The following is a 16,945-nucleotide window of genomic DNA, read 5'->3' on the forward strand; positions in this document are numbered from 1 at the left end:
GTTGGATCGCATTGCTGCTGTTGCTGCTCTGCTGCTCAACGACCAACGACGAGTAATGATATTGATTTGGGCAGCAATTGTTTAGCGAAGACGACGAAGATCGCTGAGTCTTCAATTGGTAGCGACATTTTGTTATGTTTTTTTTTTTGCTATTTAAATTTTTTAATTGAATGAGAGTATTTTCAAAATTTTAAATTTACAATGGGAGAAGTTTTGGTATTCTCGGGATTCAAAAGCTGAATCCCAACTCCCCTTGAGAATTAGTCTGTCATTCCCTAGTTTCAAATTGGGGAGAGCCCCATGATTCTAATTCTTGATACCGTTCTTATTTTATGAAATAAATACTGTCAATAATTCTGATTCTAAATTTTAATTTCCAATCCAGGATGTAAACACACCACGAAATGGATAATTGATGACTGATTTTTAAATTACAGGTCTGCTAATCCTTGAATAAACCGCCGCTTCCTTTATGTTAATGTGTATGTACCATCTCTAGCTGATTCTCTTATCATATAATGTGCACAAACTAGAAATAAATGTAGCTGCTAATACTATGCAGTGATAAAATAAGTCAACGAAAAGAGTGACATTAATGAGTAATCTAATACCCACTTTGGGCATTATGGATGATGCAAAATAGCAATAGAATTTAGATGGCACAAAATGGTCTGGGGTCAATTCCTTGTTGTACAAACATGATTTATCGATTGTATTCGAGAAACACACAATGCTTTAAATTGTGCTGGAGTGGACTAATAAATTGTGGAAATGCTAGTAGATCAATCCGAATCTTGAGATTAAAATTAAATGAAATAACAACAAAATATAAAAATGCAATGCGCATCTGCAAGTCAATATGGCACCAAAGGATTATAGCAACATTTTTGGAGTCTCTAAACTCCTGTCTTCCAAAAGTAAAAGAAGGGAAGGACTACAAACATTAGCATAACCTTTTTGTTTTGAGTGCTTTTACTTTTGTTTTTGCTTTTGTGTGTATTTTACTTGTGAGGATGGATAAGGTCCTTGGAAATTGGAGAGAGTATAGAAGAAAGAGTACAATGAGATTCGAGAATAATAATGGGATTAGTCATTCAAGCACTAATACAATGGACAATGGAGATATATGGTAGTACTGCACTGTCTTCATTATTAATTGCAGGGCATGCAGCTCCATAATAATTAGTGCCTTCCACTGTCACAATTCCCCAGTAGTGTTCACTCTAGACCACTGTCACCATGGAGTTTCTGCTACTTGCGGAACCAGAAACGGGTCCAGCACAAAACTGGCCCAAAATGTTACTCTAGCCCAAAATAGTGGCCCAAAATGTTAAACCTTCTTACCTTGCCTGAACGAACTAACGCACTGAAACTCCAGAGGCGGAAGCTCAAGACTCGAGCCTCAAAACAAAATTCGGTTCTTTTAGGAAGAGGCATCAGCAGCAATGGCGGCACTAGAGGCTTATGCTTCAAGAAACGCAGATGAGGTTCACACAGACGTGCTCTTGAAAGCGAGACAAGCCTGCTACAAGTCACGCGACGCTTTTTACGATTGCTTAGAGAAAGAATCCAACAAGAAACCTACTGAAATCGCTTCGGTGGGTCTCTTATACCCAGCTGAATGCAAAGCTTTGAGAGCCCAGTTTGTCAATCATTGCCGCGCTTCTTGGGTATTTCTTTTCTTCTTCTTTTTTTTTTTTTTGGCTTTTTCCACTCGTTCCTACTTTATTAGTATTATTCCAATTGATGCTTGATTCTGTAATGAGTCTTATGGGTTAATTGCATTTAGGCTTTGCAATTTTTATAAATTTATACAAATCTATAGGAGAGTTATGTGAATTGTTGAATTCCAAGGGAGTTATTTCATAAAGTTTGGATTTTTGTATTTGATTTTGAATATCAGGTAGGGCATTATCCCTTCATGCCAATGAAGCGGTTGATATTGTCCCTATCTTATGAGATAAGCTTCATTAAATTAGCAGTATTTTTCTTCTGATTTGCTAATTAGTTGGGACGGAGTAGTGATTTAATTTAGTTTATTGGTTGTTAATTTATGTGGACAGGTGAAGCATTTTGATAGATTGTACTGCAAGAACAAGAGGGTACGGAGGCTGCTGGATGATGGTGGTGAGACAAGGAGAGGTCCGTTGACACTTCCTCAGCCTTACACATTCAAGCCTTCTTCTGGTTCTAGCTAGATTGTTCTTCTTTGGTCTCTTGGCTTTTGGTTATCGGGGTGGTCTAAAATTTTCTTAAATGACTTTTTACGTCAACTGGTTAGCTTTTGGTAATCTGGGTAGTCCAAAATTTTCTTAAATGACTTTTTACATCAACTGGTTGACGCGAGATTGTACAGTAACTGCTATATGATTCTAATTGTGTTTCTTGCAAATACTTGTTTGGAAGATAATTAGCGGAAAAAAGTGATTTTGGTTTATGTCGCATAACAACTTTTGCCATGTTTTCATACTGAGATTGCTTGCTTTGTTATTCTGAATCACACTGAAGGCATTGGATTAAAAAAAAAAAGAACTTTATTTTCAAAGATTATTTATCAATTATATGGTGCAAACTGCCTGAGGTGGATGGTACCCTTATTAGATTGAGCTAATCCATTGTGGCAGGGATATAAAAGCTGGAACCTGAGATCAAGTTATAGCAAGGAGTTCTAAACTGTCCTAATACTTGCTGCAAAGTTAGGGTTTGATCATTTCTCGTAATGTGATTTTGTTTGCATTTGCAGCTGAACTGAAAAGAAGTGTTCTACCTAATTAGATATATATTTGAGTATGCAATGAAGAATGAAGTTAAACGCCAAAGTGATTTAAGAAAAACACAGGGAATACGTACTTTCTTCACACTAGAAATAAGTGGAGAATGGTGTGTGAGAGCGGTAAGCAAAAGCTCAGGGGCATCCTTTGGTAGTTCGTTAAAGCAATCAAATGTCATGGTCCATTTTTATGCGAATATTCAAATTAGTATTTGTGCACTTTAATATTGATATATTATGAACATATTTGTTCTGTTGCTTGGGTTTGTTTTCTCCTTGGATGGAACTTGTTTTACCATTCAGTATAACTAATGCCATATCTCTTGATGTGTGTAATAAAACAATCCTAATTCCTCAAGGTCAGAATATTTTTCTGAGATGTTTCACTTAAAAGATGAGATTATGATTGGATAATAGAAGTGTGTTATGCCACCTATTAAGAAACATCAGTTATGGCAGCTTGGTTGGCTGACGGCTTGAGATTTGGTACTTGGCTGTACCGAGGTCTAATGTTAAATACTTTTGGTAAGCTTAAAAAAAAATCCGCCCTTTGTTGTCTCATGAGGTTGGGACACCCGACTGACCCCCAGTTTAGGGCCTGGGGTCCAACTCGATGCAGGAGTCTGGGTTATCAAATAAAAATCTGCTTCAAAGATTTTTTATTATTTAGATTTTATTTGTTGTTTGCACATTTTTTGCTGGACAATAACTTCCTTGAGATTGAAATTGTGCATTTGCTTTTGTGGCAAAAAAAGTATCTAGCTAATGCTAGTTGCTCAGCCAGGAGAAGAAGTACAATCTATGACTTGATTTCTTTTCCATTGATTTGTGGCCACTCTGAAATGTTCTTGTTTCCAAATCTTTAGTTCATTCATGTTAGATTTCTATACTTCTACACCTGGAGAATGATGAAGGCATTGTTTATAAATGTAACTGCCTGAAGAGATGATCACAGTAGTGTGAAATAAATGGTTTTGAATTGGATGATGTTGTCAATTAGATAATGAACAGAGAATCGAAGTGTCTTTTGGATGAAACGCCATTCATAGGATTGTATTTATATATCATGTTCAATCTCAATAAGGTTTTATGGTTGAGCATCAGTTGGGCTGACTAGTCTTCGCTTGTGCTTAGCCACCATGGGAAGGCGGATCTGATAACAAACTCTTTTCCTGAGTCACAAGCCTATGATGCATTCGGGAAAAAGTTATGGTAATAAAGAAACATAAATGCAGAATTATTTCTTATGTCTAAAGCCTTCATAAGATAATATACATCTTGAAAAAATATGATCGAGGAGAGCAGCAGCTTGTCTATTATCTATACTGAACTTGGCAGAGACAAGAGTAGACAATGCTGTAGGCATATGAAAATTTGCTAGTGAAGCGTTAATCTGTGAGATCACCGTTAGGCTTAGATTTATGGAGGATAATTGCAGTAGATATATCACATATGAAGTTAGGAAAAGCCTTCATTCAGGCAAAGTAACCAGGCATGAAGAATGAGCAAGTATATTCTTTGAGATAGACCTGATACACGGCAAATACCCGAGAAATTGTTATTGGCAAATAGTGGCGCAAGTTCAATGAATAGAACGAGTGTTATAAAATTTTATTACTCTTTCAACATCTCCCTCCCCCAACCCTCTTCCTTCCTGCATTATTATTATATGATGAAATTTCTTCACTGTGTTGTTAGAGTTCAGGAATAATTTAAGTTGGTAGCAGAATTTGATATATCCGGAGTGTTTATTATTTGCTGCCTTCTGCATTGACACCAAGTAGTGGACTACATGTCTTATCAAGATCGTAACACTTCAATATGCCAGTATTTTGAACATATATTATAATTTCATATCAGCGACATCAAGATCTGGTAAAGATTAAGCTAAGCTAGCTTTTTTTAAAGTTCGATCTAGTCAAATTTCAGTTCCATTGCACCTCTTTTATCTTCCTCTTCGAAGATTTTTTTTAAAAAAATGGCTTAGTGCTCATGTTGTGCTGTGTGTTAACATCACAAGAAGATACTCCAGATTGCAAGAGTTTCCTTAAATCTGCTTTATGCCTACTCTTTTTTATACAATCAATTATGGAGTGTTGCCTGATTCCTCCAGCTGTTTAATTTATTCTCTTGTACTTTCCGCATATGTTTTTAAAGATTGTTGCACATTGGCCTGAAAGAAACATTTTACCTGCTTGATTCTATAGTGACATTTGATCAACTTCTCTTTCACACTTTTCTCATACAGCGTATCTCTGTTTTTCCACCTCTTTCACACACTGTGTACACAGATTAGGATGCCTTAAGTTAGCACATCGAGCGCTCCTCAACAAAGAATCGGCATTGACTTTGTTAGTGATTTTTGTATTTCTATTTTTCTCGGCAATAAATTATAGGGCTAGCTCGTGCACTTTGTTCTTAGTCGCCACCCGCTTATATATGGTAGCAGCCTTCTCATATTCGTAGTCAAAGCTCTCCTAATGAAGAATTAAAGATGAGATCATAGTAGTCCATCATGTTATATTACCAAACAACAACATTAGTGTACTTGATTAAAAATGATTAATCATTGATTGAGCCTTTTCGAGCAAAATATTTGTTATATTATTTTTCTTTTGCGACCGACAGTGAAAAAACACTACGTATCACGCTTGGAATACTAATACAAATGTCTCTTCTAAGTCCTAACTAAAGTGTCTATAATTTATGCTGTTGAGTCATATAATATAAGGTGTAGATTAATATTTTTCTTCTCTAAAGCATGTGACATTATGGCTTGGAGTGCGGTCAAAGTAGTGTTCCAGACGAAGAGGACTTTGATTAGATTACCAACTACCTAAAGTTGCATTTCACATGCCAAGTGGTCAATTGCTTGGCGTAATTTAAGACCCCACGCGTGTTTAAAACACAACTGAAGTGAAAGGACAAATTGACTTATCTAAATCAACCAAATGGAAGTATAAAATTTTGATGAAATTTTATTCGGCTTCAACAGAGATTTCTATCCTCAATTCTTCTTTGATACAAAAAAAAAAAAAAAAAAAATCTCGAAATTTTAATTTTTCTATTACTGATCTCTCAACTTTTTATTAATTTATAAGATACTGTTGTAAAATTCAAAGTTTGGTAACCACTCACAAAGAAAACAAAAATTCAATGCTCAAGGTTCAATCAATAGAAAATGAAAATGTGGACAAAAATATATTTCTAATTTTTTTTTTAATTTAATTCTTTGGACTACTTTCTTCTTGGCTTTATACTAACAAAACTTCTAGAGGACTTTTTTTTTTCCTTTTTTTTTCCCATTATCAAAAACTAGCAATTTCCCTTCACAACAAGAAACAATAACCTTTATGATAAAGCTAAAGAGAGCTTTAGCTCTTAATTTTTAAAAAATGAAAAGTTAAAAACGACACACCGTTGACTTAAAACTCTAATCCTCTCCACATGATTCTTTAACAAAAGAAATCAAAGCTGTCCCTCCTTTTCATTGGGGGAAAAAAAAAACAACAACCCATTTGATCCATAATTATAATCTAATTATTAAAGGCTTTAGAAAATAATTATTTAATAGAGAATCATGACAGAGAATATTAAATAAAAGAAAAAGAGGGAGATATCCCATCTGAGAAATTAAAATTTTAATAATAGTAAAATTAACAAAACCTAACCCGCAAATTAAAATAATAATAATAACATAAAATAAGGTTTTTGTTCTTGGGATTGGCTTCTTTCTTGCTTTTTTGTTGTTTGTTAGATTCAGTCACAAAGTCTACACAAATACGACGTCGTGAAGGTCCCAACATCTAGTGACGCCTTATTTTCGTAGACTTTGGACGAGCCTCATCATAAAGTCGGCCGACGCCGTTGATCAAGGCTTGGAAACGGAAGCAGCATCTTTGACGGAGCCATCAGCCCCACCGTTACCCATAGTTGCTGACTGGACAGTCAGCACTGACATGCTAGGTGAGGTCGGGCCCTCACCATTGGACTGAAGCAAAGGATTGTGGTGGGGATTGCCGTTGTTATTGTTGTTGTTGCTGGTGCTGATGATGGGGTTCCTAGAGTGACACGTGGCAGTCGATATAGCAGTTGCAAGTGAGATGGGCATTAGACAAAGCCCTTTGCCTTGTAAGTACTGCATGGCTGACCCCATATCTTCTTCCATCAGCTTAGCCACTTGGTGTTCCGTCACAGTTAAGCTGTCGTTAGCTGACGTCGTCTGAGCTCCGTTAGGGTTCCGCCCGTTTGCTTGGATACAATCACCACCTCCTCCTCCCTTTTCATTGAAAAAAACAAAAAAGAGAAATAAAAATAAATTAAAATAAAAAGTCATTGTTGCATATAAAGGTGATAGAGAGAGAGAGAGAGAGGGCGGGAATCTGCGAAAGTAGTAAAGGTGGTGGGGGCACGCGTGCTGCTTTTAGATTGTCGTTTTGTGGTGATTGGGTTTGCGGATTGATTAGGCTTTTGTTTCTTTTGGCGAGCGAGTCATGAGTGTGCGTGTGTGAGTGGGTGGGTGTGGTTGGTTTTTGGGGAGAGCGTGTTCTGTTTTACAAAAACAAAAATAATTGTTTTTCATTCTTTTGTTTTTGTTTCTTGTTGTGGTAAAGAATATATCACAATATGGACCTGCATTGTCATTTAATGTGTAACATGTGGTAAGTCAAATAGTATGTTTAATTACATGTTATTATAATACCAACAATGTTATTGTAGTCTTTCTTTCCCCAAAAAAGTATAATCTTTTGTGTCTCTGTGTGTGTGTGTGTGTGTTGTAAACCACAAAGATTCAAGACTTAAAATTATCATGCATGGTTAAAAATCGACCTATGGAATCGATAGCCATGTTGAGTTTTTGTGTAATTAGAGCACCAAATAAACTAAGATGTGGGTGTGTTCATTAATTACTTACCTCTGAGGACATATCAGCAACAAGGGGTGCGACAGCAGCAGCACCGCCCAATCTACTCATGCTCAGGACCTGTATGTATCATCAAAAAGAGTTACCCAAAAAAAAAAATTAAAAAAAAAAGAGGCAAAAGAATTTTAAATAGATAAAAATTTAATACATAAATATTAACGAACGACTGCGTATTATTAATTCACGAATAGATTAAAACAAATAACACATAAACATTAACAAACAACTGTGTATTATTAATAAACAAATCAAATCTCGAAAACAATGACAACCATGGAATCAATTCAGTACTCAATTAATTAAACTAAGATTTAAAAAAATTCTGTCCAACAAAGAAAGAAAGAAAGAAAAGAGAACCTTCACTTGCAGCTGGAGGAATTTGACATAGTCAATGATCTCATCCAGCATCGAAGCCTTATCTGTCTGTCATTCCATAGTAAATCAAACTATTATTAACCAATTCATATCGATCAACACTTCAAATTTTAAATTTTAAACGTTTATTTAAAGATAAAATAAAGTTCATACAAGCTTCTGACACATTGACATTCGTAAAGTTGAAAAATATTAATTAATTAATAAACTAGCACTTATCTATGGCAATTCGGCGGTTACAGAATCATAATTTCGTAAAAAATAATCTTTAATGGCTTTATTTGTTTGTTTATTTATTTATTTTTGTTTCTTCAAGCAGTTCATAAGTCAGTTAATTAGTAATTAACTTTTTTTTAAAATATATAAGGGAAAAGGTTAGTGCTTTACCTTGTTGGCATTAGGTACAAGTTCTTGAAGAGCTTTCATTCTCTCTGCAATTCTCTCCCTGCGCAACTGCAACAAAGAAACCAAGTTCACATTAATCACAATCAATTAACCCCAAAACAAATTAAATAATGACGGAAAAAAAAAAAACAAAACAAAACAAAACGAAAAGGAAACTAATACATCTTACTTACTCTCTCAGCTATGCTGTGAGGGTCAGTAGCTTGACCTCTCCTAGCCCTAACCCTTTGTTTAGGCTGCTGAGCGGGTGTGTTTCCACCACCACCACCACCGCCGGTTGACCCACTTGCCTGAGCCTGCGTCTGGTTCATCACCGGCCCTGGTGCCCCAAAGGTCTGCCCGGGCATCGATCCTCCCTATGTATATATATATATAAATTAAATTAATTAGGTAAAACTTACTTGGTAATATATGCGTATATTAAGGATTTACAGTTGAAATCACGCTCACTGGGCAGAGTTAATTGAATAAACTCACCTGAAGATGATGAAAATGTTGAGGCTGGGTTGAGCCATGCAAAGATCCAGTGAAGCCATTGTAGAGTGCTTGCACTGAGCCATCTCCTCCCTATATTAGTAATTTTTTTTAAACCCACCCCAAATTAAAAAAAAAAAATTCTTTATAAGTTAATCATAATTAAAATGAACTGAAAAATTATATCTGCAGAGAAGGGGGAAAAAAAAAAAAAAAGAAAAGAAAAAGAACCTGTTGGGACTTGAATGATGAGACATCAACGATGTCGTTATCGCCACCATTTCCAAGTGATAAAGGCAACCCGATGCCACCTCTAGCAGCAGCCATCATGATTTGTTGCTGCTGCTGCATCATAAACTTTGCTGCAGCAGAATTATTATTCCCACTCCCAGTATTCCCGCTGATCTGATGCTGTCTCATCTTGGAAGCTAAAATCATGGACTCGTCGAACTGAAACCCTGCAGGGACATTATTCTCTTGAGTAGTGGACGGCGCCGTTTCGTCGGATAAGTCTCTGGGCTGCTTGTTGTTAATATTATTATTATTGTTATTAGGGTTAAGGTCAACAACCCCCCAGGGAGACTTCAAGTCAGTCCAAGAACACGATGGGAGAGAGGATAGCATTTGCTCTAAGAAGTCGTCTTGCGAAGTTGGATCAAACGTCGCGCTTTGATGGATCTGCGACTGCTGCTCGTGGCTTCCGTTGCTCAAGAGCGAGCTGATTCCTTGCATTTCTCCGCTGCTGCTGCAAGGCTGCATCTTAATTTCTTGAGAATAAGTCTTTACGCTATGGAAATTTAAATTTGAAGAGTCAAGAGTTTCTTCAAGAGAATGGAAACCATTCTTCTGATGGATGTTTAAATACTAAATAGGTGAGAACAGGAGGAAGAAGAGAGAGAGAGAGAGAGAGAGAGGGAGAGAAGGAATTTGGTGTGTTATGTTTGTTTGTATGAGAATGTCAAGTTTATAATGTGGGGTTTAGGTATTGGTTTTGCTCATAGGGGTCTTTTTCATTGGAAGCGCGTAAAGATATTTTCTTAATCATATAATTACCATAAACAAAATGACATTTGCACCCTCCGCATTCCCCTTTAACCGTTTCAAAATTAAGACTTTTTTTTTTTTTTTTATAGTGATTTTTCATTTATTTACGAACGTATAACATACCAATTTAAATTATGGCAGCCTACTTATGCATTAGGAAAAACTTTGAGGGATTGAGTATTATCATTTTCCTTAAATAGTTTAACTCACTGTGGAGAATTTGACAAAAATAATTTTTTTATGTTAATATATTATTCTCATAATTGATACTTATAATGCTTAGATGACCCACTTGAAATATGTTTGTATAAAATGAGTGTTTTAATTTATTATGTTTTTAAATATATTACAAAAGTTGTGTATTTGTAATCAGGGATACCACAAAAGAAGATTGAACGGAAAATTTAGAAGACAATGAGTTTGAATAATGTTCAAAATAATAATAGTTGTATAAAGATTAAATAGTTCAGTCCAACATGTAATCTAAATGAATTGAGTTAGTGGATAATGTTGTTCATGTTCCAGTAAGAGCAACAACACCGCACATGAAATTTGAACGACGATTTAGTGGACTAAACTTTAAAATTATTATGTTTATAAATTCATATATCATATTAGTAATAGTTCATTAATTTTTTTATCTTAACATACAACTTGCAGAAATAGATGTTATCTCTAAATTAAGACTGTCATGCATTTTTAATTAACTTTTACATTGCTAATAAAAACACTAATTTTTTTTTTTGTCCGGAATGAAATAATCAAAATTCCAACAAAAAGAAAAGAATTAAATTGAATTTTAGCCCTATTTCGATTGGTGACCACGCTCCTGTGATCGCGTACGCCGGTGTAACAAAGAAAGGGAGGCTCGTCGGTCTCAATCTGGTCGGCCAGTCACCCTAGGGTTAGCTTCCAACGCATACGCATTGACGAAATTGCCCTCTAATGACATCCCACGCGGCAAGTATACAAGTAATCAAATATTTTCACAAGCGACAAAAAATAATAATAACCTTTCCAGAGGATAGGTCTAATCGTGCGACACGTGTACACCTGTCAAAACATGTCACTGGGAATAAAGCGAATTTGATTCAAGAGCAGTAGGCTGGCTTTTTATTTATTTTAATCGATAAGTACGGGAGTAGGCTTTATATTTGCACTCTCGCGAGTTTGTGTTTAGCCGTCATAATTTTTAAAATTTTCCAATCTTTTCAGATTTCATTTTGCACACAATTTAGCTTCGATTTCGGCGAGTTCGTTAGCTACTATGCATTTGACTGTTGCTTTGGATATTCGATTCAAACAACCGTGAGTTTCAACCATCGGATAAGAAACAGAGAGTAAATAATTTGGGACTTAGATTTATTTTTTTCAGTAACCACTTTTAATTTGTGAAAAAAAAAATGTGAGCACATTAGACTCGAAATTTCAACTCAGGAATTAATTTTGTATTCTTTGTTTCTAACAGAATGTGATTAACGTAGATACTGCATGCCTCTCTTTAGTTGTTACTTAGGTCTTTTGTAATTAATTCAGTGAGCTATCTTCTTAAAACAAATCCTAAAATATGCTTTGATTTTGAGAAGTGATTATTATTATTATTATTATTATTATTTTGTGATAACTTGTTTGGGGAAATATACACTGACCTTTCACCTTATGCAGATGAGATAATGACACAGTCTTTCATTGGTTAATTTTTACTTTAGGTTACCAAATGAACTTGAACCGAAAAAATATAAAATATAAAATTAATAAAAGGAGATAATTCTTTACTTTGGTTTATCGAACCGAAAAACTTAATTACCGAATCGATGGTAACCATAAAATTAAACTAAAAAAAATTAACAATAAGACGTAATTCTTATTTTGGGTTGTATTGTACCATAAAAGTTGCTGCAGACTTATATATATATATATAAGCAGCTCTCTAAAAATACTATCAATTTTACACTATTAATATCTAATGAATTTATTGAAACTAAATATTTAATTTTTAATATTTTCTCTCTTCATGTGGACCGGACACAAATCTTCTCCCTCTTATATTTTCTGTCTCCTTTCTCTCCCTGTCTCTTCTCTTCTCTTGTTTCGTTTGTTTTTTTTTTTTTTTTTCCTGAGCCAAAATTTCTTTACTCTCTCCAAATTCATCTCACAACTCTTTATTTCATATTATATGGCATGTTACTATCTACTAATTAGTTGCTTATATTTATGCTTATACATTATTATTATTATTATTATTATTATTGGTCAGGACATAGGAAAGGACCTTGGTCTGACGACGGAAAAGCTAAATTGCATGGCATTACTTCCTGGGAGTGATTATACTGAAGGGATTAGGTAATTAATTGTGACAATATTAGCATTTATATTTGGAACTTGTGTGTTAGTGCATTGCAGTCTTGTACAATTTGGATTTTACAGAAAATTGTTTTCCTGTTTAAATTTGTTTTGAACTATTCTTTAAAATTAAAAAAAAAATCATTGAGATAATTAATAGATGTAACAAAGATTTCAGTAAAAGAAAAGGAAATAGACGAAACAAAGAGTCATGAGATGAAATTGGAGAGAATAAAGAAATGTTTAGCTGAGAGAAAAAAAAAGGAGATTAATGAGTGTAAATATACGCCAGAGAGAGAGAGAGAGAGAGAGAGAACACGTGCACAAGGAGAGAGGAAGTATAAAACGGAGAAAGATTTGGGTGGCGTCCACACAGAGAGGGAAAATATTAAAAATTGAATATTAATTTTAATAAATTTCTTCCATTGATTTAACTCAAATCCATTATATATTAATGAGTGTAAAATTGTGAGTATTTTTAGGGGGCTGTTAATCTGCCACCATATACATGGGGTAGGATCGGGAGCCCCTCTTTTTATACACAAACACAAATTTTAACACAAGATCTTATCCATTAATCACAATAATTTTGATGGCTAAAATTATTTTTTATCTGTTTCTAAATAAATAAAGTCAATTAATAATGGATTCCACGACTATTATTATCACTCATATTTTCTCTTCTATTTACTCTTAGCGAATCTTTATATATATATTCACTCCCCTTTCTTCCTGCGGTGTTGTTTCCTTCTCTGTTCTTAACGTGCATGATAAGAATAAAAATATATGCTGAATTGTTTTTTACAGTTGAGAAAATTGAATAATAACATGATACAAAAGATTATACTTTTTATCTATTTTTCACCCAAAGGATCAGGACCTTAGTTTCGTATTTCTGCAACTATCCTTTAACTATCTTGTCGAAAGCTTCTTCATCAAATATTGTTATAATCGTCGAAAAAGTAATTTTTGTTCTCAATATTGTTTCCTAGTGTTCATGTTTAATATTGCACTTGGCCAGACTTGGTTTCAGAATTCATAACAAAGGCTAATATGTTTCAAGCAGGGGCCTGCCGAAATATATATAGTTTTATCAAATGCCTCAGACTTCAATGATCATTAGCATACAAGTCTATCGTATCACCTACAAAGCAATTCTAAGAAAATCCCATCATGGCTTACTCTATTTCAATGAGAACAGAACAGTATATTGGGTTTCTGCGTTTACAAGATAAACTTTTTGTAGTGGTAACACTAGAGTAAATAGGAGAGATAATCGGTGTATTAATAATAGTTGTTGTGTCCATGGTTGACTTTATTTCTTTACAAAATAATCCTTATCAGCACTAATCTTAGCCATTAAAATTATTGTGATTTAACGAGTAAGATCTTGTGTCAAAATTTGTGTATAAAAAGACGATTCTCTCTCTCAATATATATATATATATATATGTAAAATCTCTTGTCTATTACTTTGGAAATATTTAATAACTAGAGAATTTAATAAATAATTTAGAAAAATATTTCACTACATTTCTTTAAATTCCAATCAACCATATTAATAACCTCTGGATCTTGTCTATTACCTTGGGAACCATACATCTTTGTAGTATTTTGCATATCCTAGTCCCAATCTAAAAAATTGCCTTTCCAATGAGCATATTTTTACATCTTATCATGAATTTCTCGCTTACACTATCGTTAATGAACGACTGGTTACAATCTCTCCACCATTTTTCTTCTGTAACAAAAATTTAATAAATAGAAAGTAAGATTCTTCCATAATTATGAACTTCAATACGTTTTAGCTATACCATAAAATTAATGTGTCACTACAATTTATGCTCTTTCTTCTCTTCTTTTCCCCTTCTCCAACGCTTTATATATATGATCACGATCATCCATATCCAAGCAATCAAATCAGGAGAATATCGATATTCCTATATGAACCAGAAAAAAAATCTAGAAAAATCGGCACATGACATCTGTACGAATCATGATATTTACAACATAATCTTTTAGCCACCACTTTTTATTCTATGTAATTAGAATTCACTTAAGAAAATTTTCATGTTTGTATATATATATATAATTGAAGGTATGAGATCATATACAGATCTAAGCACCAAAATTCAGCGAATTTGTCACCCTCTTCAAATCTTGTCCTTCGATGCCATCTTAGTTGTTTGAAACTACGTTCATTGTATCAAGTATAAGCCAGAGAAAAGTGCAACGAAATAAATAATATTTTAATGAAAAAAATTGTTTAATCATTCTGCTTTATAAACTGAACAAGAACTCAAAAGCAGTCAGATATGCTGTATATAATCTTTGGTCATTCATTGCAATGAGAACTTTCCAAGAAAGCCAATTTTTTTAAAAAATTTATGCAAAATATATTAACCGATTTTGTAGTAATTCTTTTTTTATTAAGACCTAATAAATGTAGTCAAAATATACCATTTGTTTAGAGGTACATTTTTGGGATGTAGCACATTTCCCATATCGATTTGCCTTCAGTGCAATAATTTATATTTTTTGTTTTACGTTTTCGATGGATCAACCAAGCACATGGGACATTCTAATTTTATTCATACAACTCAATGTGACATGGACCAAAATTTTTATATGCCTTGAGAGATTATCTAAGATCATTAATTATTTTGAATATATATATATATATCACAGATGACAGATGATATAATAATCGACGTTATTTCATTGTGATGGGATGAGTTTCACACGACAATGAGTACTGGCTTGGACATTTTTATTTTCTTTCATTTATGTATAGGTTGCATTTAATGTGAAGAAAATCAGGGCTTAACCAAATGGATTATTCACATGCATGCTGCTAAGAAAATGTCATTAGATGTGTATGTTCCTGGGTGACTTACGACTTTTTTTTTAAAACAAAGTCCAATTGTTTTGGAGAAAGGCATTGCCATTTGATTTATAAATCAATATAATGGTGATTTGATCATGAAATTATGGGTTTTAATATTGATTAATACCAAGAGATATGATCTACAAGCTGTGACCTTTTAGTAACGATGCTCGCTCCATAACTTAAGTTGACTATTAAATTTCTAGGGTTTTTTTAGATGTCTTGGGAGATTTCTTTTTTTTTTCCTCTGTATATACCATAAGGATCTGATGCCATGTTAGGGAATCTCGAAAACTCTTATATCATTAGAAATCCTCAAAAATATTAAACATAATCAAAACTTAATTTATCTCATAATCTTGGTCAACGTGTTCTGTTACATTCGCTACTCTTCCTGTGAAGAACCTCTTTTCCTTTTTTATTTTTTTTATAAACCCAATCAGGTTTGTTCAACTTGAATATAAATACATTTATTGCATAATTTTTTTTTTCATTTCTATGCTCTATGATTTGAGTACAATTGAAAAAAAAAATTGATTGATTATCTTATTTCGTTTACTTTTTACAAGAGTAATGATAAACTTACAAAGTTAGGAAATAATAAAATTTATTAAAATTTTTAATTATGGTTATTTAGTTGGGATACTGATTAAGAGTCCACTGTATAAATGAAAGCACACTATCCTCTATTTCTGTTAATTTTCAAACGTATATTCACGATCTTCTGCAAGGTTGCCTGATGCCGCAGTTAAAATGAGCACATATGACCCTTTTAGTCGATAAGAACATTGTACATATTGTTCAAAATTTCAACGTTTCTTCTGTGCAAAGTCACTCCACTTTTGGCTGAGTGTCAAAATAATTAACACCTTCATGAACGAAATTTATTGTTTTTCAACAACCAGCTCGACTTTTAGCCCCCATTTCTTAACATTGCTTCTTCTTCTTTTAAAATTTTAACTTTTGTGTTTGCATACAACTTTCCTTAAAGTCTATCTTGCGACTTCCTTATCTCGTTTTGTCTTCTTTTGGCGATTTCTCCACTTTTTCAAGTTTTGGGGGAAAACATAGCATTAGAAGTGTTCTTACGATCTAATTCGCATTAAGTTAGACAATAGTTCCTTTTTTTTACTCATATATTACAATCAAAATTCTACTGATATTTATTTAAAAATTTATTGTGATTATCTTTAGTAATCTACTATGGCACAGTTCGAATTTCTACATTTCACATAATGCTGAAGGGATATAATTTTATTATGGAACAGTTTGAATTTCTATCCTCGCATAACACTGGAAGGATATTTATTGAATTCTATTGATATTTAATGAAAAATCCATCAGGACTTTTCTTAGTAATTTTATTATGGCACAACCCAAATTTCTACCTTCACATAATAATGGAAAGATATTCATTCTATCCCGAAGTATAAAAAACAATTTTAAATACTCAAACCTTGAATCAATGGATTATGCCAATGAACTACGAGCTTATTGGCAGTTAGACAACAACTAACTTCTCTCAAAATAAGTGATTTCATATTCTCCAAGGAATTTAAGGAATGTTATTCGTTGTCAGATTTAATTGAATATATTAGCATGAAGTCTTTATGAAAAACTTCACTAGTCTATCAATTATCAAGACATGATTTGAGTCCATATCTTGGAATGCATTGAAAATGGGCTACATGAATAATATTCTTTTGTTAAAATCAAAATAGTA

The 16,945-nt window shown here is 33.5% G+C and overlaps 2 protein-coding genes across 4 annotated transcripts; one reads left to right on the forward strand and one right to left on the reverse strand.

Moving 5' to 3' along the window:
• Positions 1-1,387: 1,387 nt before the first annotated feature.
• Positions 1,388-3,195, forward strand: LOC18054256 (cytochrome c oxidase assembly factor 6). 3 transcript variants are annotated; one of them, XM_006453604.2, is made up of 3 exons: positions 1,388-1,670; positions 2,064-2,142; positions 2,625-3,195. In XM_006453604.2, exons 1-3 carry the CDS (start codon positions 1,446-1,448, stop codon positions 2,630-2,632), a joined length of 312 nt encoding a protein of 103 aa, XP_006453667.1. In that variant the 5' UTR covers positions 1,388-1,445; the 3' UTR covers positions 2,633-3,195. The 3 variants fall into 3 exon arrangements, with proteins under 3 accessions (XP_006453667.1, XP_006453666.1, XP_006453665.1); XM_006453603.2 differs by having other exon boundaries at positions 2,744-3,195; XM_006453602.2 differs by lacking the exon at positions 2,625-3,195 and having other exon boundaries at positions 2,064-2,444.
• A 3,110-nt stretch (positions 3,196-6,305) lies between these two features.
• Positions 6,306-9,880, reverse strand: LOC18054257 (transcription factor bHLH66). Its single transcript, XM_006453605.2, has 7 exons — positions 9,180-9,880; positions 8,952-9,041; positions 8,648-8,830; positions 8,457-8,522; positions 8,052-8,117; positions 7,686-7,754; positions 6,306-7,049 (listed from the first exon to the last, which is right to left on the reverse strand). The coding sequence occupies exons 1-7, from the start codon at positions 9,705-9,707 to the stop codon at positions 6,642-6,644; spliced, it is 1,410 nt and encodes a 469-aa protein (XP_006453668.1). The 5' UTR covers positions 9,708-9,880; the 3' UTR covers positions 6,306-6,641.
• Positions 9,881-16,945: the final 7,065 nt, after the last annotated feature.

This window comes from Citrus clementina, unplaced genomic scaffold (assembly GCF_000493195.1).
Source record: "Citrus clementina cultivar Clemenules unplaced genomic scaffold, Citrus_clementina_v1.0 scaffold_1, whole genome shotgun sequence".
Lineage (NCBI taxonomy): Eukaryota > Viridiplantae > Streptophyta > Magnoliopsida > Sapindales > Rutaceae > Citrus > Citrus x clementina.